At 43.3% G+C, this 21,499-nt stretch overlaps 1 protein-coding gene across 1 annotated transcript in view; it reads right to left on the bottom strand.

Annotated features, from left to right (window-relative positions):
* Window positions 1-5,342: 5,342 nt before the first annotated feature.
* Window positions 5,343-21,499, bottom strand: part of spg11 (SPG11 vesicle trafficking associated, spatacsin) — a 28,686-nt gene continuing 12,529 nt past the window's right edge. The window contains exons 21-40 of the mRNA XM_061894745.1: window positions 20,704-20,866; window positions 20,426-20,634; window positions 20,256-20,364; window positions 20,028-20,187; window positions 19,721-19,951; window positions 19,440-19,640; window positions 19,267-19,374; window positions 19,032-19,197; window positions 18,742-18,956; window positions 17,924-18,662; window positions 16,428-16,573; window positions 13,362-13,566; window positions 13,149-13,283; window positions 12,936-13,069; window positions 6,578-6,697; window positions 6,331-6,499; window positions 6,185-6,261; window positions 5,964-6,119; window positions 5,749-5,900; window positions 5,343-5,683 (exon numbers count right to left, since the gene is read on the bottom strand). Coding sequence (XP_061750729.1) covers window positions 5,509-5,683; window positions 5,749-5,900; window positions 5,964-6,119; window positions 6,185-6,261; window positions 6,331-6,499; window positions 6,578-6,697; window positions 12,936-13,069; window positions 13,149-13,283; window positions 13,362-13,566; window positions 16,428-16,573; window positions 17,924-18,662; window positions 18,742-18,956; window positions 19,032-19,197; window positions 19,267-19,374; window positions 19,440-19,640; window positions 19,721-19,951; window positions 20,028-20,187; window positions 20,256-20,364; window positions 20,426-20,634; window positions 20,704-20,866 — 3,770 coding nt within the window. The 3' untranslated portion in view covers window positions 5,343-5,508. The remainder of the gene's footprint in view (window positions 5,684-5,748; window positions 5,901-5,963; window positions 6,120-6,184; window positions 6,262-6,330; window positions 6,500-6,577; window positions 6,698-12,935; window positions 13,070-13,148; window positions 13,284-13,361; window positions 13,567-16,427; window positions 16,574-17,923; window positions 18,663-18,741; window positions 18,957-19,031; window positions 19,198-19,266; window positions 19,375-19,439; window positions 19,641-19,720; window positions 19,952-20,027; window positions 20,188-20,255; window positions 20,365-20,425; window positions 20,635-20,703; window positions 20,867-21,499) is intronic.

The raw sequence follows: 21,499 nt of genomic DNA, 5'->3' as shown, positions 1-21,499 counted from the left end.
GTTAATGAGGCAGCCATGCTATGGGCCACTTCATTAGGTACACCCATGCTATGGCGGAATATCGTCAATAGCTATTCGCTCAATAGCTTCAGTTTCTTCTTCAATTTCATTTTCGCTATCTGCCTCCATACTCCGACCATCTGTTTCACTACATGCGTAATCTGTTGAATCGCTTAAGCCGCTGAAATCCGAGTCTGAATCCGAGCTAATGTCGCTATATCTTGCTGTGGTAACCGCCATGTTGTTTGTATTGGCAGCACTGTATGACGTCACAGGGAAATGGACAGTCTCAACGCAAATAGCGAAAATCAAGAACTTTAAAGCTTTTTTTAGGGATATTCCGGGAGGTGTAAAATTTTGAAAAAAACTTTGAAAAATAAAACAAGCCACTGGGAACTGATTTTTATTCTTTTTAACCCTTTTGAAATTGTGATAATGTTCCCCTTTAAGGAACTCCGGGCGGATATCATCCACCCCCGGGGCCTTGCCAGCAAGGAGCTTTTTAACCACCTCAGCAACCTCAGGCCCAGAAATAGGAGAGCCCACCACAGATTCCCCAGGCACTGCTTCCTCATAGGAAGACGTGTTGGTGGGATTGAGGAGGTTTTCATAGTGTTCTCTCCACCGATCCACAACATCCGGAGTTGAGGTCAGCAGAACACCATCCCCACAATACACGGTGTTGACACTGCACTGCTTCCCCTTCCTGAGGCGGTGGATCGTGGTCCAGAATCACTTCGAAGCAGTCCGGAAGTCGTTTTCCATGGCTTCTCTGAACTCCTCCCATGTCCGAGTTTTTGCTTCCGCGACCACTGAAGCCGCACACCTCCTGGCCTGTCGGTACCTGTCTGCTGCCTCCGGAGTCCTATGAGCCAAAAGAGCCCAATAGGACTCTTTCTTCAGCTTGACGGCATCCCTCACCGCTGGTAACACCAGCGGGTTCTAGGATTACCGCCACGACAGGCACCAACCACCTTGCGGCCACAGCTCCAATCGGCCCCCTCGACAATAAAGGTACGGAACATCGTCCACTCAGACTCAATGTCCAGCACCTCCCTCGTGACATGTTCGAAGTTCTTCCGGAGGTGGGAATTGAAACTGTCTCTGACAGGAGACTCTGCTAGGCAATCCCAGCAAACCCTCACAATGCGTTTGGGCCTGCCAGGTCTGTCCAGCATCCTCCCCCACCATCGCAGCCAACTCACCACCAGGTGATGATCGGTAGAAAGCTCCACCCCTCTCTTCACCAGAGTGTCCTAACATGAGACCGCAAGTCCGATGACACAACTACAAAGTCGATCATGGAACTGTGGCTTAGGGTTTCCTGGTGCAAAGTGCACACATGGACACCCTTATGTTTGAACATGGTGTTTGTTTTGGACAATCTGTGGGGAGCACAAAAGTCCAATAACAAAACACCACTGTGGTTCAGATCCGGGTGGCCATTCTTCCCAATCACGCCTTTCCAGGTTGCCAACATGAGCGTTGAAGTCCCCCAGAAAGCTACCCTCTGGTCCACTGGGTTGAATTCCAACGTGCAGGGTTTGAGTCAGAGGCAACAAGAATTGCGACTCCAGCCAGTTGTCTCTCATTGCCGGCAATGCCAGAGTGGATGAGAGTCCAGCCCCTCTAGAGAGAACCGGTTCCAGAGCCCTTGCTGTGCGTTAAAGTGAGTCCAACTATATCTTGCCGGAACTTCTCCACCTCGCGTATTAGCTCAGGCTCCTTCCCCCCAGTGAGATGACGTTCCACGTCCCAAGAGCCAGCTTATGTAGCCGAGGATCGGACCGCCAAGTCCACTGCCTTCGGCTGCCGCCCAGCTCGCATTGCACCCGACCTCTAAGGCCCCTGCTATGGGTGGTGAGCCCATTGGAGGGGGGACCCACGTTGCCTCTTCGGGCTATGCACGGCCGGGCCCCATGGGAACAGGCCATCAGGCGCTCGCCATCGTGCCCCACGTCCGGACCTGGCTCCGGAGGGGGGCCCCGGTGACCCGTGTCCAGGCGAGGGAAATCTTGGTCTTTTATTGTTATTCTTCATAGAGGTCTTCGAGCTGCTCTTTGTCTCATCCCCCACTTGGGACCTGTTTGTCTAGGGTGACCCTACCATGGGGCAAGTAAGCCCCCGGACAACATAGCTCCTAGGATCATTGGGACACGTAAACTTCTCTACCACGATAAGGTGGCAGCTCAGAGAGGAGTTTTTATATTAAGCATTACTTTTTATATTAAGCATTATGGTACTTAATTGAATGTAAATTTGTTTTTCACCAGTTATTTGTCCTTTCTTATGCAGTGTCTTATATTATTTATTTTTGTAATCAGCCATGAGAATAATCTTTGTGAATGTGATAAACACATGCTTTCATATCATTTGACAAGGTTGAAAATTGTAAGTAGGTTATATATAATTATTGAATGAGAATAAAATCAAGAGTAAGATTATTAATTCAGTGTTAATATTTTGTTTTGGGGGGAACTCTGTAGACAAAAAGTTTAGCCCTGAGGTCAACAAGGTTAAGAACACATTTTATAGTCCATAGTTTTATTTATTTTTTTAAATAATGCACACATTTGTCTTGCACCATTCACTTCCTTGTCAAAATGTGACCTATTTAAACTGTCATTGAAATGTGTTGTTTTAAAAAGTCAAAAATTAAGGGTCTCCAAGTATCAAAGTCTGCAAGTAGTCCTTGGAAATGGCCTCGCCAAAATTGGCGCTGCAATCCACAGTGGGAGGTGACAAGCGACCAGACACAAGCCAGCGACAATAGACAGCAACAAACTTCCACTCGCTGTACGCCTTCTCTTGCTAGTTTGTAGGTAACCGGCAGGACGTGCCACCCACCTCATAAACACCCACAGCCCCCAAAAGATCATCAAGTCTACTTGGATGTTCCTCCAGTGAAGTTCCAGAAGCCTCTCATTGACTCTTTGAGTTTGGGCTCCCTCATCATCAGCACTAGTCTGTAGCAAAGTTACAATTCCACTTTGCACATCTGCAATGAGACAATCAGCACGCACGATGCATAGGAACAACTACCTTATTCATCTCTTAGGGGTGCACAAATTAGAAATGATTCACATCCGAATCACGATTCTTATTCATCTCAATTTTAAATGGATTTATAACAAAATTTGATTAAAAAATACACACACAGCTATATATCTATATACACATATATAGATATACCAGTATATACACCTATATAGATATATATATCCATCTATCCATCCAGTTTCTACCGCTTTTCCTTTTCAGGTTCGCAGAGCCTATCTCAGCTGCATTCTACCAGAAGGCGGGGTACACCCTGGACAAGTCGCCATCTTATCACAGGGCCAACACAGATAGACAAACAACATTCACACACACACACACTAGGACCAATTTTAGTGTTGCCAATCAACCTATCCCCAGGTGTATGTTTTTGGAGAAGGGAGGAAGCCGGAGTAGCCGGAGGGAACCCACGCAGTCATGGGGTTGACATATAAATACATATACATATTATATATATATATATATATATATATATATATATATATATACACACATTTGTATATATATCCATCCATTTTCTACCGCTTATTCAGCTACAATCGGGCGGAAAGCGGGGTACACCCTGGACAAGTCACCACCTCATCGCAGGGCCAACACAGATAGACGGACAATATTCACACTCACATTCACACACTAGGGCCAATTTTAGTGTTGCCAATCAACCTATCCCCAGATGCATGTCTTTGGAAGTGGGAGGAAGCCAGAGTACCCGGAGTGAACCCACGCATTCACGGGAGAACATGCAAACTCCACACAGATTCTTATTAATCTCAATTTTAAATGGATTTATAACAAAATTCGATTAAAAAATACACACACAGCTATATATCTATATACACATATATAGATATACCGGTATATACACCTATATAGATATATATATCCATCCATCCATCCAGTTTCTACCGCTTTTCCTTTTCAGGTTCGCAGAGCCTATCTCAGCTGCAGAAGGCGATGTACACCCTGGACAAGTCGCCACCTCATCACAGGGCCAACACAGATAGACAAACAACATTCTCTCACACACACACACACACACACACTAGGACCAATTTTAGTGTTGCCAATCAACCTATTCCCAGGTGTATGTTTTTGGAGATGGGAGGAAGCCGGAGTAGCCGAAGGGAACCCACGCAGTCCATTTTCTACCGCTTATTCCCTTTTGGGGTCGCGGGGGGCACTGGCGCCTATCTCATCTACAATCGGGCGGAAGGTGGGGTACACCCTGGACAACCCACCACCTCATCGCAGGGCCAACACAGATAGACAGACAACATTCACACTCACATTCACACACTAGGGCCAATTTTAGTGTTGCCAATCAACCTATCCACAGATGCATGTCTTTGGAAGTGGGAGGAAGCCGGAGTACCCGGAGGGAACCCACGCATTCACGGGGAGAACATGCAAACTCCACACAGAAAGATCCCGAGCCTGGATTTGAACCCAGGACTGCAGGAACTTTGTATTGTGAGGCAGACGCACTAACCCCTCTGCCACCATGAAGCCCTTTGTATGTATACATTTATTTATTTATTTATTTATATATATATATATATATATATATATATACACACACACACACATACACACACACACACACACACACACATACATACATACATATATATATATATATATATATATATATATACATATGAGGCTTCACGGTGGCAGAGGGGTTAGTGCGTCTGCCTCACAATACGAAGGTCCTGCAGTCCTGGGTTCAAATCCAGGCTCGGGATCTTTCTGTGTGGAGTTCGCATGTTCTTCCCGTGAATGCGTGGGTTCCCTCTGGGTACTCCGGTTTCCTCCCATCTCCAAAGACATGCACCTGGGGATAGGTTGATTGGCAACACTAAAAATTGGCCCTAGTGTGCGAATGTGAGTGTGAATGTTGTCTATCTGTGTTGGCCCTGCGATGAGGTGGCGACTTGTCCAGGGTGTACCCCGCCTTCCGCTCGATTGTAGCTGAGATAGGTGCCAGCGCCCCCCGCGACCCGAAAGGGAATAAGCGGTAGGAAATGGATGGATGGATATATATATATATATGTATATACATACATACATTTAATAATATTTTTTGGAAGTTTTCAGGCTATGTCCGTGAAACCAGAAGGAGCTTTTCTAACCTGTAACCGGTTTTGAAAAAGTTTCATTATAAATATAATACCAAATGCTATATTGCGAGAATCGGTTTGATTCGAGAATCGATTCAGAATCAAATAGTCACCTCAGGAAACAGAATCGGATCGAATGGTTAGGTGCTCAAAGATTCACACCCCTGTCATTAGAGTAATGTATTTCTTGTATAATCAAATACTATATTTTTATATTATTATTAGTAGGGCTGTCAATGCATCAGAGACCATCCAGGTCAATATGACCAGAATGCTTTATGATAACATTCTTATCAGGGCCAAGTGTGACTTAATATTCTGCCAGACAGTTTCAGCGGCTGATTTTGTCGTTGAGATAGCTGGACGTGGTGGCGTCCTGCAGCAGCGTCTTGGTGACATCATGGAGGTTGCGTTGGTACGCCAGCCGGTAGCGCACGTACACGTCGTCGCAGTACATCAGCAGGCGCCGCACGTTCGCCGTGGCGCCACTCGGCGCACCGTCCAGCCTGAAACGCACATTGTCGACATCAGCAAGGTAGCGGTTGGGAGGGGCTCGACGTTGCCGGCTCACTTATTGAAAAGGTCCTGGAAGAAGCTGGAGGTCAGCGGGCGATGGCGCTTGAGCTCCTCCAGGTATGCAAAGTCAGCTTTGAGAAGCACCTTGTGGTACACGATCTCCACCCAGTCCGGACTGTAACTGTACGCCTCCGACACAGCCAACACCTGACGCCATCGGCATCATTATCACCCATATCGTGACCCTAATTACCACCTGCAGAGACCCACCTGGTAGCATCGAGGCAACGCCATGACAACCTGGAGCATGTCAGCAGGACGCAGGTTGACCACGCGGAGGTCGGAGCCTTGATTCAGGAAGTGGAGCTGAAGAGTGACCAGCTTGGCCATGCGCACGCAGCGACTGGCCTGGTGCACGCACGCGTCCTGGCCGTACACACACACAGTCAAGAAGAACACAACAAGAGTGGATGGTGATGGCGTTACGTTACCTTCGAGAAGCTCTCTGCGGCGTCTTTTAGGAGAGACAAGACTTTGTACAGAGAACTTTTCAGCTCGGGAGACACCACTGTGAACAACAACTTGCTCAGCGAAAACACCACTTATGGGACACGGCGACGTAGGAAGCGGTCCTCACCCCATGGCTGAGACTCGACGATCTTCAGCTGCGTCCGGGCCGCCATCTCGTGGTTCTCGCCGATCTCCCGCCTCATGCTGAAACACAGAGCCACCATGTTGTGCTTCTCGCTGTCTGCGGGCAGGCAGCGCTTGATGTAGTCCAGCAGCGCCGTCTTTAGGCTGGAGCTCTGCGGGAGGGGGCGGAGTCATTGTGGCTAGGTGCTACATCCTGCGTGCTCGTGTGTGTGTGAGAGTGTGAGTCCTACTTGTCCTCGGTCTGTATCCATCTTCTTCCTCAGCAGCATCTCAAAGCGATGGTTCTGATGCAGCAGGTCAAACACGTATGTCATCTCATTATATCTGCCCATTCCTGTCAGCAGGCGCACCTGTACACACCAATGCTTAGTTCAGGGGCGTTCAAAACATTTTCCAGCGAGGGTCGCATAAATAAAAATTGAAGGATGCGGGGACCACTTTGATATATTAAAGATTGTAACACTAAACCAGTACCGTATTTTTCGGAGTATAAGTCGCACCTGCCGAAAATGCATAATAAAGAAGGAAAAAAACATATATAAGTCACACTGGATGATAAGTGGCATTTTTGGGGGAAATTTATTTGATAAAACCCAACACCAAGAATAGACATTTGAAAGGCAAATTAAAATAAATAAAGAATAGTGAACAACAGGCTGAATACGTTATATGACGCATAAATAACCTACTCTGTGGCCTACTGGTTAGAGTATCCGCCCTGAAATCGGTAGGTTGTGAGTTCAAACCCTGGCCGAGTCATACCAAAGACTATAAAAAAATGGGACCCATTGCCTCCCTGCTTGGCACTCAGCATCAAGGGTTGGAATTGGGGGTTAAATCACCATAAATGATTCGCGGGCACGGCACCGCTGCTGCTCACTGCTCCCTTCACCTCCCAGGGGGTGATCAAGGGGGTGGATCAAATGCAGAGAATCATTTTGCCACACCTAGTGTGTGTGTGTGTGTGTGTGTGTGTGTGTGTGTGTGTGTGTGTGTGTGTGTGTGTGTGTGTGTGTGTGTGTGTGTGTGTGTGACAATCATTGGTCCTTTAACTTTAAATAACCAACGGAGAACGTGCCTGGTATTTTAACGTAACATATTATTGTAAGAGTCATTCAAATACTATAACATATAGAACATGCTATACGTTTACTAAACTGTCACTTCTAATTGCTAAATCCGATAAAATATTACACGTCTAGTGTCTTACATGCACCTGGGGATAGGTTGATTGGCAACACTAAATTGGCCCTAGTGTGTGAATGTGAGTGTGAATGTTGTCTGTCTATCTGTGTTGGCCCTGCGATGAGGTGGCGACTTGTCCAGGGTGTACCCCGCCTTCCGCCCGATTGTAGCTGAGATAGGCGCCAGCGCCCCCCGCAACCCCAAAAGGGAACAAGCGGTAGAAAATGGATGGATGGAATATTGGATATTTTACGGTAATGTGTTGATAATTTCACACATAAGTCGCTCCTGAGTGTAAGTCGCACCCCCGGCCAAACTATGATAAAAACTGACACTTATATACCGTAGTTTTCGGACTATGTCACTCAAAATATGCTAAACTATCTGAACACAATATGCAAACAGGTAAAATTATATACAAAGTAAACTATAACCTGCTACCCAAGAATATACAACAATTCTTCTCAAAAAAAAGAGGAGAAATATAATCTTAGAGAAAAATGTAATTTAAAACGTTTGTATGCACGTACAACACTGAAGACCTTCAGTGTATCTGTATGTGGAATTAAATTATGGAATGGATTAAGCAAAGCAATCAAACAATGTACTAATATAATCCACTTCAAGAAACTCTTCAAACTTAAAGTGTTTACAAAGTACAAAGAAGAAGAACCATGATAAACATTCTGAATTTATTTCATCCATTCTACATCAAACATCATTCATTCTCAAAATAATCTTACTCATCTCATCATATGAAATATAACTTACTTCACCAATTATTATTTATTTATTTATTTTTATTGTGATTACTTATGGAGTATATTGTGAATGAATTGAGAACAGGAAGTGAACAAAAGTTTTAGCAACTGTTATGTATAAAGAAAAGGGGTAGGATTAAATAAGCTCTGCTTCTTCCTACTCCTTTTTAAACATGTTGAAAACAGAAAAGTGGAAATTCTGATGTAACATTTTGTATGCTTGCATGTTCGAAATAAACTCAAACTCAAACATCCATAACTTACCTTTGCGTATCAGTTGCCCCAAATTAAGCATAAGCATTTTCAAGCATAACAATGACTAAATGAAGTACAAGTACCAATACTACAGTAGTATTGGACACTGGACAAGACCAAAACAAAGAGAGTCTGCTGTTCAGTATCGTGGCCATTGATTGGCTCCGCCCCAGGCAGCATTACTAAAATTAGCGTGCTAACATTTTAGCCAATTTTGCAGCCAAACGCCTCAGACTCTTATAACTTATAACTTGACACAACGTTAACTGTTAGCACACTAGCGTGTTAACATTTGTGTGCCAACTTTCAGCCAGTTTTGCAGCGGAATGCCTTAAACTCATTTAACTTGGTACTTGACACATTAACTGTTAGCATGCTAACATTATTATTTAAGCGTGCTAACTTTTTTAGCCGATTTCACAGCCAAACAACTTAGAGTCATAACTCAGTACTTGACATATGCAAACTTTTAGCATGCTTACGTTAACTTTGTGGCATACCAACATTAGCATGCTAACATTTTAAGCCAATTTTACAGCCAAATATCTCAGTCACACAACTTTTTACTTGATAAATGCTAACTGTTAGCGTGCTAAACATTTTTGTCTAATTTTACAAGTGTACGCTTCATAGTTATATGCCTTGGTAATTGACACAATCTAACTCAGGAGTCACCAACCTTTTTGTAACCAAGAGCTACTTCTTGGGTACTGATTAATGCGAAGGGCTACCAGTTTGATACACACTTTAAATAAATTGCCAGAAATAGCCAATTTTCTCAATTTACCTTTACTCTATGTTACTATTAATAATTAATGATATTTATCTTTGTGGAAACACTGATCATCTTAAAGGCCTACTGAAATGAGATTTTCTTATTTAAACGGGAATAGCAGGTCCATTCTATGTGTCATACTTGATCATTTCGCAATATTGCCATATTTTTGCTGAAAGGATTTAGTAGAGAATATCGACGATAAAGTTCGCAACTTTTGGTCGCCAATAGAAAAGCCTTGCCTGTACCGGAAGTATGTGCGCATGACGTCACGAGTTGCAGGGCTCCACACATAATCACATTGTTTTTATTGGGAGCCACCAGCAGTAAGAGCAATTCGGACCGAGAAAGCGACAATTTCCCCATTAATTTGAGCGAGGATGAAAGATTCGTGAATTAGGATATTGATAGTGAAGGGCTAGAAAAAAAAAAGGGAAAAAAAGCGACGGCTCCGGCAGTGTGAGCGTTTTAGATGTAATTAGACACATTTACTAGGATAATTTTGGAAGATCGCTTCTCTGCTTATTGTTTTAATAGTGTTTTAGTGAGATTTTAAAGATGGTAAAGACATACCTCGAGGTCGGGTGGCTGCGGTGAACACGAAGTGTCTCAGAGAGAAGCCGAAGAGCAAAACTCACAGCTGCCTTTTAAACAGCTGCTGCAGGACGACGAATAATCCAATGATTTCTCCGGTAAGATATATATCACAATTTTCCCATCCAAAACATGCTGGTTGACGTCGAAAAAACATGTTCTCTTGACCGCTCTGTGTTAAAGCTTCACAACAAACAAAGAAACACAGGCTCTGTCTCAGTGCTAAAGACAGCTGCAATCCACTGCTTTCCACCAACAGCATTGTTCTTTATAGTCTCCATTATTAAATGAACAAATTGCAAAAGATTCAGCAACACAGATGTCCAAAATACTGTGTAATTACGCCATGAACAGAGACGACTTTTAGCCGTGTTTGGTGCAGCGCTAATATTTCCTTACAGTCCGTGACGTCACGCGTATGCGTCATCATCAAATTTAAAATTGCAATTTAGTAAACTAAAAATTGGCATGTGTTGCAACGTTAATATCTCATCATTGATATCTATCAGACTGCGTGGTCGGTAGTAGTGGGTTTCAGTAGGGCTTTAATGATTTCTCACAATAAATATACCGTATTTTCCGCACTGTAAGGCACACCGGATTATAAGGCACACCTTCAATGAATGGCCTATTTTAATATGTTGTTCATATATAAGGCGCACCGCATTATAAGGCGCATAGAATAGATGCTACAGTAGAGGCCGGGGTTACGTTATGCATTCTTTAGATGGAGCTGCGCTAAAGGGAATGTCAACAAAACAGTCAGATAGGTCAGTCAAACTTTATTAATAGATTACAAACCAGCGTTCTGACAACTCCGTTCACTCCCAAAATGGATAAACAGCTGTTTTATTATTTTCCCCGATTCAATAAACACGTAAAAAACAGTCTGATACTGTTACGGTAAATCAAACGTTAGTGCAATCACAATATAGTAACACTCAAAATAGTGCAAAGCAATAATATATCAATAACTCAACGTTGCTCAAACGATAATGTCACACAACACAACAAACAAAATAAACATGTAAAACTCACTTTATTAAGTTATTCCTGATCCACGAATCCCTCAAATTCTTCTTCAGTGTTCGAATCAAACAGTTGGGCGAATACGGCATCCAACATGCCCGGCTCCGCCTCGTCGAAGTCGTCATTAAATGACTGTTAATGTTAAATTTTCTCGCTGCTGCTCTATTCCCGTGTTCTATTGTGTGACTGATCGCCTTGAGTTTAAACTCTGCGTGGTAAGCGTGTCTCTTAAAAAGGAGCCATTTTGGGGTCTTTACATAAACAGCACGCCTACCGCAGTCATCGATCCCAGCATGCACCGCGCACTTCTTCTTCTACGGGGGAAAATGAAGTTGGCGGCTGCTTACCGTTGTTGCGAGACCTCCATCCATCCATCCATCCATTTCTACCGCTTACTGTGGTTCAATATTGGTCCATATATAAGGCGCACCGGATTATAAGGCGTACTGTCAGCTTTTGAGAAAATTTGAGGATTTTAGGTTTGCCTTATAGTGCGGAATTTTCGGTATATAGAAACAGATAAATATCAATATGCAACACTTTATTTTTATATTTTCTCTTAGTGCACATTTTTCAAATTGAACATTTTCAAATGATCACTTCTAAGACAGTCTTGTGAAATTCCAATATCCCATCTTAACTAGCTAGCCACTAACATTTTTTAACAAATCATGAATTACTTTGCACCATGTTTGTACAAATAATAACTCATGTAAAATACAAAAGTAAACTCTCAATTTTTTAAATAAATCATGTCACTCTTTGAACTGGACACCAAATCTGTTATCTGTTTCTTTGTCAGTTAGTTGGAAGCTTGGCATTGCATGCTGTTAACTAGTGTGTTGTACTCTGGTGTGTAACTTGACACTGTATCTCTGAGCGAGTCTTGCAGATGTGCATCAGTGAGGCGTGTTCTGTGTTTGTTCTTGATGAAGTTCATGTCAGAAAAGGCTGTTTCACAAAGATAAGTTGAACCAAACACGCTTGCAACCTTCATAGCTGCTGCACATACACCACTGTACGTTTCTGTGTCAACAAGGCACCAAAAGTTTGGTGCAGCCTGGTGGGCTTTACATTTTAAATTGTCAGGAAAGAAGAGGAAGGAATTTAAAAGGTAAAAAGGTATGTGTGTTTATGTATTTTTTCTCTAAAATTGTCTTTCTGAAAGTTATAAGAAGAAAAGTAAAAAAATAAATGAATTTATTTAAACAAGTAAAGACTAAGTCTTTAAAATATTTTCTTGGATTTTCAAATTCTTTGAGTTTTGTCTCTCTTAGAATTAAAAATGTCGAGCAAAGCGAGACCAGCTTGCTAGTGAATAAATTAAATTAAAAAAATAGAAGCAGCTCACTGGTAAGTGCTGCTATTTGAGCTATTTTTAGAACAGGCCAGTGGGCGACTCATTTGGTCCTTACGGGCTACCTGGTGCCCGCGGGCAACGCGTTGGTGACCCCTGATCTAACTGTTAGTATGCTAAAGTTTTTCAGCTAATTTTACAAGCGTACGCTTCATCGTCATATGACTTGGTACTTGATAAAATCTAACTGTTAGCATGCTAACTTTTTCAGATAATTTTACAAGCGTACACTTGAAAGTCATACAGTATGAATGGTTACTTGACACATTCTAACTGTTACCATGCTAAATTTTTCAGCTAATTTTACAATTGTTCGCTTCATAGTCCTTGGTACTTGACAAATTATGTCAGCATGCTAGCATTAGCATTTTAATTTGGCTTGCACATTTCAGCATTTACACGCAATTTCTCTCAAAATTGCACAGTCTAGCTTTTTTGTGTAATGTTCATCAAGAATGTTTTAATTTTGTCTCTAGAATGGGTCGCAGGCCAATAAAAAAACAAGCTGCAAGCCGCAAATGGCCCCCGGGGACACACTTTGGACAGCCCTCGCTTAGTTAAATGTCTACAACAAAAGTGGGACAATTCAGTGTTGGTACATATTTAGAAAAAGGACAGGAAGTGGTGCTCACAAGCAGGCCGTAGTGCTCGCCGGGCGCCAAGTAGGCATGGCTCAAGTGCCGTGCGGCTTGAAGCACTCTGACGATTCCTTCCATGTTGCACGTCAGACTGAAGCAGTCGTGGGCCACAATCAGTAACTCGACAACTACACAACACAAAAAAAACATGAGTGGCCACCAGTCAGTGTGTGTGTGTGTCTGTGTGTAAATGGACATGTGCCTTACTGCAGCTCAGGTCCCTCAGTGGCACACTCTTCAATTTTTCCAGAACTTTCATTCCCACCAGGTTTGGGTCTTCACACAATGTGATCAGCTGGATCAGAGATTCCCGACCCTCTGACGGCCTGAACACCTGCCTCTCTGGCCACACACACACACAAACACGTGAATGTGAGTCAGAGTGAGCTCATGTGCGTATCAACAGATGTCCCCTCGCACCAGGTTGAAGCTCCTGGGCGGTGGCCTGCAGCGCGTGTACCAAAGCGGAGGCCACCAACTCGGCCACCACTTCGGCAGAGAAGCTCTGAGCTTTGATGAAGACTTGAGCATTCCGGAAGCGTTCAGGATGCTCCGACAGCAGCAGCTTCTCCAACACTGAGTGTGGGTCTTCCCTGGTCATGTGGCTGAAGGAACACTGCAGCTCCTGTCAACACACACACACCTTTGTTTTTTAAAGATTCTTTACCTTCTCCTGTTATGGAAAATGGACCCCTTTTCTTCACGGGCACTCTACTGTCTCTGACCAGCCTCTAGCTCAGGCCTTGGCAATTATTTTGACTCGGGCCAAATTTTGAGAAAAAAATGTGTCTGGGTGACGGTATATCTATTTTTAGGAACACTAATACAAAACCTCAAAATAACGTCTGATTGAATACTAAAAACGTTATGACAGACCATCTTAAAGAACTAATGGAATTTTAATTTTTTTTACTGAATGAGAATGTACATGAAAATAAAGAATGTGGGGTTTACAATATTAACTATGAACAATAAAACATTGAATATTGACAACATATGAGCGTCACGCCCCCTCTCATCCACATATTTTTTCAATCAACAAAAATGCAACAAAAACAGCAAAGGGTAAAAAAAAACACCTACAGTCTGATACATCTGATACATCACTAAGCTTTAGAACTTTGTTTTAAAAATCTTCTTCCGCATCTGTCCCTGACATTCGCATTTCAGGCTGGTCACTCTAGAAACACTCTGTGGAAACGAACCCCACCCACACTGCTTGGTACCTCATTTGAGCTGCTGTGACATAGATTACCATAGTAACTAGTATATTATGCAAAAGCGCAGATTCCAACCATTGAAATACTTTGTATAGTTCAAGACTTACGGTATTTTGAAAACATCACTGCACATCATAATGGCAGCTATAGTTTCCATCTTGAAAATGTAACAATATTATTTGGGAATGTCTGGCGGGCCGGATTGAAAACCTTGACCTGGGCCTTAATTTGCCCAGGTCAGCTCTAGCTAGATGGGAGAAGGGAGGCTTCACTATACATCTTAAACTTCAGCCTGGAATTCTGACCAGTGTTTTTTGTTTAGTTTTTCTCTCTCTGCTTCTTTTTTAAGCAAACCTAGCATTTTGTTGCTGTTAAAATTTAATAACAAACACTGATAGCACAATGCTAATAGTTGTCCTCCTGTCCCACTCTTTAATGTTAAATTATTGTCATATATGACATATATTGTGTCATGTGCAAAAATTATAGTGTATATTTAATAAGTGGGAATGTGCAGATCCATCAGCCACCGATCAGTATCTTCCGATTTTCATTAAAAAGTATGAGGTCGCTATGACTTTCAACGCCGATCACAAACAGGGCTATATTTATTTTTAAACATCCATCTGACCAGATGTTTCTCCATACACAGTGTGTAGCCACTTCCCGAAACAAAATAAACTGCATTTCTTAGTGATTTAAGTATCGTGATCAGTTGTTAATATCACTGGAGGACGTGTTTGGACCTGTTACGTCAGGGGTGTCAAACTCATTTTTGGCTGCCCTTAGAAGGCCTGCCCCTTGTAACATTCACACAAGAAGCATACATGTATAAAGATTAGCCGCACATTATTGTCACACGATTACCTATGCATTTGATTAGTAAATGTATATTTTACCTACACTGTAAGAAAAAAAAAATCTCCGGATTTTGTGGTCAAAAGAATGGCAGAATTTTACCATAAAATTTACAGTAAAATGGTCACAGTCTATTTTACTGTAAAATTCTGTTGATTGAGCTCCCAGTTTTTTGTTAGTTTTTTTGCATGAAATATCTGGTTGCTGTTTTCACAGTGTATTACTGTATATGTAAAAATGGCACCACAGTTTTTTTCTTACGATAGGACTTTGAAGACGAAGCTGTTTAAAAAATATATATATTTATAGTTTATAGTGTACAATTTGATGGATAACTTGCTTTGAAATCATAAGGCTAAGTAGATATTTATGAATGTTTTTACCCCGCAAAATGTTCAGAATGTATGATAAAATATTATCTGTTGCATTATTAGATAAAGTTTAAAATATATATACTGATGTATACAAATATACATGAGATATGTTTTATTTCTGTCAAAATAGAAAAAGAAAGAAAGATAAACTACTTCATTGATGCATATTATTTCCAAGCTTTCATTTATTTCATACACACACAGAGATAACTGCTAAGCTAACTTTACACAACACAAACAAATAAGTGCCTGGTAAAGTTGAAGAAGTGTAAATGGAATTATTTTACAACGGAAAGTAAGCAGCTGTTAAAAGGAAATTAATAAGTTGATCAATAAGCAGTGTGACCCGGGGGCCATTTGCACATTTGAAATCTTTTTTTTTGACACCCCTAACTAGTTTGTGCTTTTGCATAGTTATTGTGTGCTATTGACTTTTTGTTGATCAACAAATTGTATGTAGTAATATAAATAAATAAACCAATTTTAATATTGGGTTGATATTGTTACACTGTTTAACTGCAATAAATAGAAAAATGTACAGTTAAAGCAGCAATATCAGTATTGGTTTCTGCCCATATCCCTCATAGATGATCGGTATCAGAATTGGCGGCATAAAACCATAAACGGAACATCCCTGGTAAACAGTGGATAAAATGCACAATAGCGCTTCTTGGAGACAAACACGGCTCATTAGCATTGAAGCTACAGCCATATAATAAAGTATTATTAAACTAGTATCAAGACCCTGATACTTATTTACAATTAGTCAAATATGGCATCTTTTAATAAAGTTGTGGTGAAAGCTCATGTCTGCAATGTTCCTATTAAACAGCAGGGGACCATACTTCTAAAATTATCCTGAGATTGATGTGTCAAAACTACGATTATAATATTAGACAGTGCTTGTGAGTCATTTTCATCAAAGGCTCAGCTGAAGGCATCATTTACTTCTGACATGGCATGGTCTCGCATGCAATATATTCAGCCACAGTACTTTGCTGATGTGAGTGAGCCACGATGGACAGGTCGCTTACCTTGGACAGCTGGTAGAGGCTGAGGACTTGTTTGCAGTAATTACTGCCATGGCGACACTGATCCGCCAGCTTCTGGAGCTGCACCGCCAGCTCGTCTTCAGGAAGGGGCAGCATCACGAAGGACGACAAGCTGCTCAGCGACGGCGCTACGACAGAAACAGTTGACAGGATGTTCAATACGAAATCTTTGCTTCCGCCGTCCAATTATTCGAGAGTGCTAACACTTGAATGAATAGGCCTGACACTGGTTATTCTTTTGTGCGCAGCTGGAATTGTCACCAGTGATCATAATCATAATAAAAAGAATTTGTTCAAGTGATTCAAAGTGCTTTACGATGAGAACCCATCATTCATTCACTCCACAGTCACACATTAGAGTGGGTATGCTACATTATAGCCACAGCTGCCTGGAGCAGGGATGTTTTTACCATTATTTGCTTTGGGCCCCGAGATTTCCAGGGTTCCCAAAATATCACATAAAAAAGTATGTTGGCCTATGTCAAGAGCTCTCTTTTTCCCACCAGTCACACACTTCCAGCCTCAACAATAATAGCAACAATGGCTTACGCTTTTCTAAAATATTAATGTTCCCATCAATTTAGTAAAGGTGTTACGATTAGTGATACTAATTGCGTGGCTCGCCAACCTTTAATGAGCAGCTCACATGTCAGTTACTACAGACAGTGGTAAAGTACAGTGGAACCTCGATATACGCACGCCTTTCGGTTTATAAACATTTAGATCGTGTCAAGTATGCCTCTGTGTGCGAACAGTCAGCGCTTCATTCATTCATTTTGTGGTCCCCTGGAAGCCAATTTATATTTGCATCTATTGAACTTTTTTTGAGAAAAGATGCCAAAGCGTACTTATTTCACAGTGGAGGAGAAGGATACCTCTCAAACAGCGGTGCCTTTTCCAAGAGCACACTCCTCTGGCAAAGGAGCAGCTCACCAGAGGACCATTGCTGATGTTAATGTACTTTAAGTGGATTGTACTTTTTATAATGTTTATTTTTGTAGCAAAACAGTTGTTATTGTTAAGGATTTGTGAGATTTCTGATCGTTTGTGAGGGCAACAAAGGGACTTCTGTGTGTGTGCGCAAGTGGCAGGGCAGCACATAGAGGACAGCTCAGTTTTGTTGTTGTTGTTGTTTTAGTTTGTCAAAAGAAAGTTGATTCATCCCCTCATTGTTATGTTTGTCTGATGTGCAGTACTGTATAGCAGTTTATAATGTATTTAGTGTACAAACCTTCACAAAAATATGGATTTTTATCGAGCCTGGAACCAATTATTTATATTTACGTTGTTTCTTATGGATACATTTGCTTCACTATATGAACTTTTCGATTTACGAACTATGTTCAACAATCAATTAAGTTTGGAAATCAAGGTTCGACTGTACCATGTTGTTTTTGTTAGGTGGAGGGCCACAGTTACTATGTTTGCAATGGGGCCCCAAGTAGGTGAATACGCTCCTGCCCCGCCATGTTTCTTACAGGTGTGGAGGAGCATGGTGGGCGTAGCCTCAGGCACATCTTGCCTTTTTTCTGGCCTGAGTTCTCCGGACGCCAGGCCTCTGCAGCGTAGAACCAGCCAGACGTCAGGATGATACAAGGAGAAGTATCGGCACACGCGGCTGGCTTTATGGATGCTTCCTTCGTCTAACAAGCTATCAACCAGCACGGCCAGAATGTTCTTTTCGGCTGGATTCAGAACTGGATCCACATCCAGATGTTCCTCAGCCGGGCCAGGGAGTCCTTCCAGACTGAGGAGCGTGTCGCTGTTGAGCTCTGGTATGTTGGAGAATGAAAACTCCTTCATGAGGACTTCATATGTGTTCATTTCAGGTGTGGCGGCGGGTGGCGGCAGGTTGAAAACGCTCTGCCTTCCCATGGCGGCCACCAGTGCGTGCTGCCGGACTTGGCTGATCCACAGTTTCTTCTCCAGGCTTTCTATCTGTTCTGCAAGAGCCGAGCTGCACAGGGAGAGCCAGTGAGCGGCAATCCCGAGCAGCAGGCAGCGCTCTCGGACCGCCAACAGCTCAGACTGATCCTCCGGTACCGCGGAAGACTCGGACGTCAAAGACTCCGCTTGTGACTGGAAGAAGTGGGAGGCTGATTCGGGATCTGCACTCTCGGCCCGCAGCTGCTGGTGACACCTGTGCCAAAAGGTCACACGGGTCTCCAATCTGGACCACTGACGCTTGGACCTTTGACACTGGACTTCCTGCAGCAGCTTCATTTGGAGGAATGATAGAGGCATGAAAACGGCATGCAAAACTCTAACGTTGTTAAAAATGTTCCAAATTTCACACCTGACACAGCAGCAAACGGTGGACAGGAAGCCCTGCCAGCACCGCCACCTGACGGGCCTGTGAGTAGAAGCGCCGCGACTGTAGAGAATCCACGATGGCCTGGAACTCCACCTGCTGGACGGAGGAGGAATCGCACTGGAGCAACCTTGGAGAGATGCTGACTTCGGACCCTTGCAGAATTTGACTCAGTTGACTCAGCTTTTTAAAATCTGCACCTGCAACCACACACACACGACAGTATGACGATGGCGCCTGGAGACAGGACGAACTCAAGCGGCATGACCTCTCACCGTCAGTCTTAAGGAGTGTGTCGACATCAGCGAGGAGCAGCAGTAGGCGGTGGAGGTGGTACTGGGAGGAGCAACGCTGCAACATGATGATGAGCAACGTGGAGGCCTGACTCTCTAGCCATTGCAGAGGGAGGCCACCAGGGGGCGGCTGGTCGCTACTCCTCAGCTGAAGAGGAGAAGTTCACTAATGAAGATGATGACCGAATGGTGTGTGTAGCATGGTCGATATCCTCACGGTGACTAGCGTCCTTTGGAAGTCCAGAAGCTTCACTTTGGCTTCAGAGAAGTTCTTGTAGTCGCAGCATAACTCGAACATGCTGAGCACCGCCAGCAGGGGGCAGGCCTGAAACCACGACAACACTTGCTGGATCAGGAAGCTCCAGGAAGAAAACGTTTTTTTATCTTTACCCTCTGGAAAAGTTGGAAGCCTCGCAGGAGTGGCCTGACAAGGCCCCGCCCCAGCAGGGTGCTCCAGATGATTGACAGGTCATGAAGGGTCCACTCATGGTGCTCGGGGGTGTCAGCCAGGTGGGAGGTGGCTTCCTTGGTGGTAACATCATCGATGGAGGTTAATAGCCACACACACAAGCACCGGAGCAGCTCCGCCCCCTGTCAATCAAACACTGTTAACATTGTCCAGGGTGCAGGTAGAAAGCCTGTGGTTTAGTAGTAGACGGGCCTAAGGTCACCTGTGTACAAGAGGCCAGCACGGCTAACGTCGGGCAGCGTTTTCTTAAAGCCTCCCCCAGCAGGTACCTGCTCGGCCCCTCCTCTTTCTGGCTACTCAGAAGCACCTGGAACAGCCCACAAGGAGACTCCCGCTCCCCCGAGGACCCCTGATTGAAGACCTGCAGATTTTGAAAGGCGAGCCTCAGGTGGTCCTGGAGGGCGGGCCCAAACTGCGACACCAGGGATCCAACCTGGCGTGACAGGAAGTTGAAATATGGTGATCGGAAGGACAAGCAACGCCATCGGTGGCGGCCGCTCGTTACACACCTGCTGCGTCGGGAAGTGGTGCAATTGGACAAACAATAGGAAGTGGATGTACTGTCCGTCACGTGCGCAGTAGGCGGGGTAAACAGAGCTGAGTGGTAGAGCGTGGAGATGACAAAACTGCACAGGCAACTCCCATTCCTGAGCCGCCTCCCACGACGACCTGGAGGAAGCAAATTTTATGATAGAGAAGATGATGATGATGATGATGATGATGATGATAAGGCTCACCTGCATACAGCCTTCTCTTCTAGGCTGTCCGTCACTGCAGCTTCCAGGTAGCCAATCAGCTCCTCTGCTGCTCCTGGCTCCGCCTCCACCATGTTGACACCTTTGGACACTGACAGGCGAGTGTGTTTACCACCTGTGTTTGCGTGCATGTGTGTATAATGTGTGCTTACCCAGCGTGTGTAGAGGTTGTGTGTAGCCACAGTGTGTGTTTGGTTGTGTCCAGTGTGTCAAGATGGCATTCAGGACCTTGACATCCACTCTTAGTTGGAGGCTGCTGACTCCTAACAGCTCACAGAAACAGACAGCAGCCGCTGCCACCGACGCCATATTGAAATTCTGCACAGCCAGCCTGTGCACGTGCTGCTGGGCCTGCTGCAGACTGATGCATATACACGCACATCATTAACACCCGTGCTTAGAAGTAGCTCCGCCCCCGAGAGCTACTCACAGCCGGCCGACATGGTCACATCCAATCAGCTGCTGCAGCAGGAAGGTGGCGAAGGCAAAGGATGGTCGGCCATGTTGCACGTAGTACAAATAGTCTAAATTGTCCACCAGAGCAAAGCTGTCCACCAGCTGTGGGCTGGAGAAGTGGGGCAGCTCAGTGGTTTCTATGGAGACACAGCACACGTGAAAACCAGTGGACGATTATGGGAAAAATAATAATCACTATTTATTTATTTATATTAAAATAGTGATTAATAACAAAATTGTTAATTAATTTCAAAACATAAGTATTTAATTTACAACCAAAACTCAACTGTAAATATAAATACATAAAAAAACAATGGATACAAATTAGTAACAAATAAATAAGTAAAGCAATCATAACACGTTAACAAAAATAAATCAAAATAATAAAAGCCATTTTAAAAGAAACTAAAAAATCAGTTTTTCCATTTTCTTTTTTTTTTATTCTGTTTTTTACCTTTTACACTTATTTTACCACTGTAGAGTGTATGCGTTTTGTGTCATAACATTCAATAAAACGCAAAAATCTTCATATTTTCTGGTGCAATACATATTTAGACAATTTTGACCAATATTTTAGGTAAGAGCAGAATATTTTTTCAAATGCATCAATAAGTGCTCTTTAAGTACATTATGCTTGTGTAAGGTACTTTTTTGAAACCTTTATTTTGTTGCGCACACCGCTGGTATTGTGAAGGGCAAAATTGTGCTGCTTTTCTGAGCTTTACAATTTAGGAAACAAATTTAGGCAGTTTGAAAACAAAAAAAAGAGC

This window comes from Nerophis ophidion, linkage group LG03 (assembly GCF_033978795.1).
Source record: "Nerophis ophidion isolate RoL-2023_Sa linkage group LG03, RoL_Noph_v1.0, whole genome shotgun sequence".
In the NCBI taxonomy this organism is placed as follows: Eukaryota; Metazoa; Chordata; class Actinopteri; order Syngnathiformes; family Syngnathidae; genus Nerophis; species Nerophis ophidion.
The sequence above is the reverse complement of the archived record's forward strand: the minus strand, read 5'-3'. Positions and strand labels throughout refer to the sequence as shown.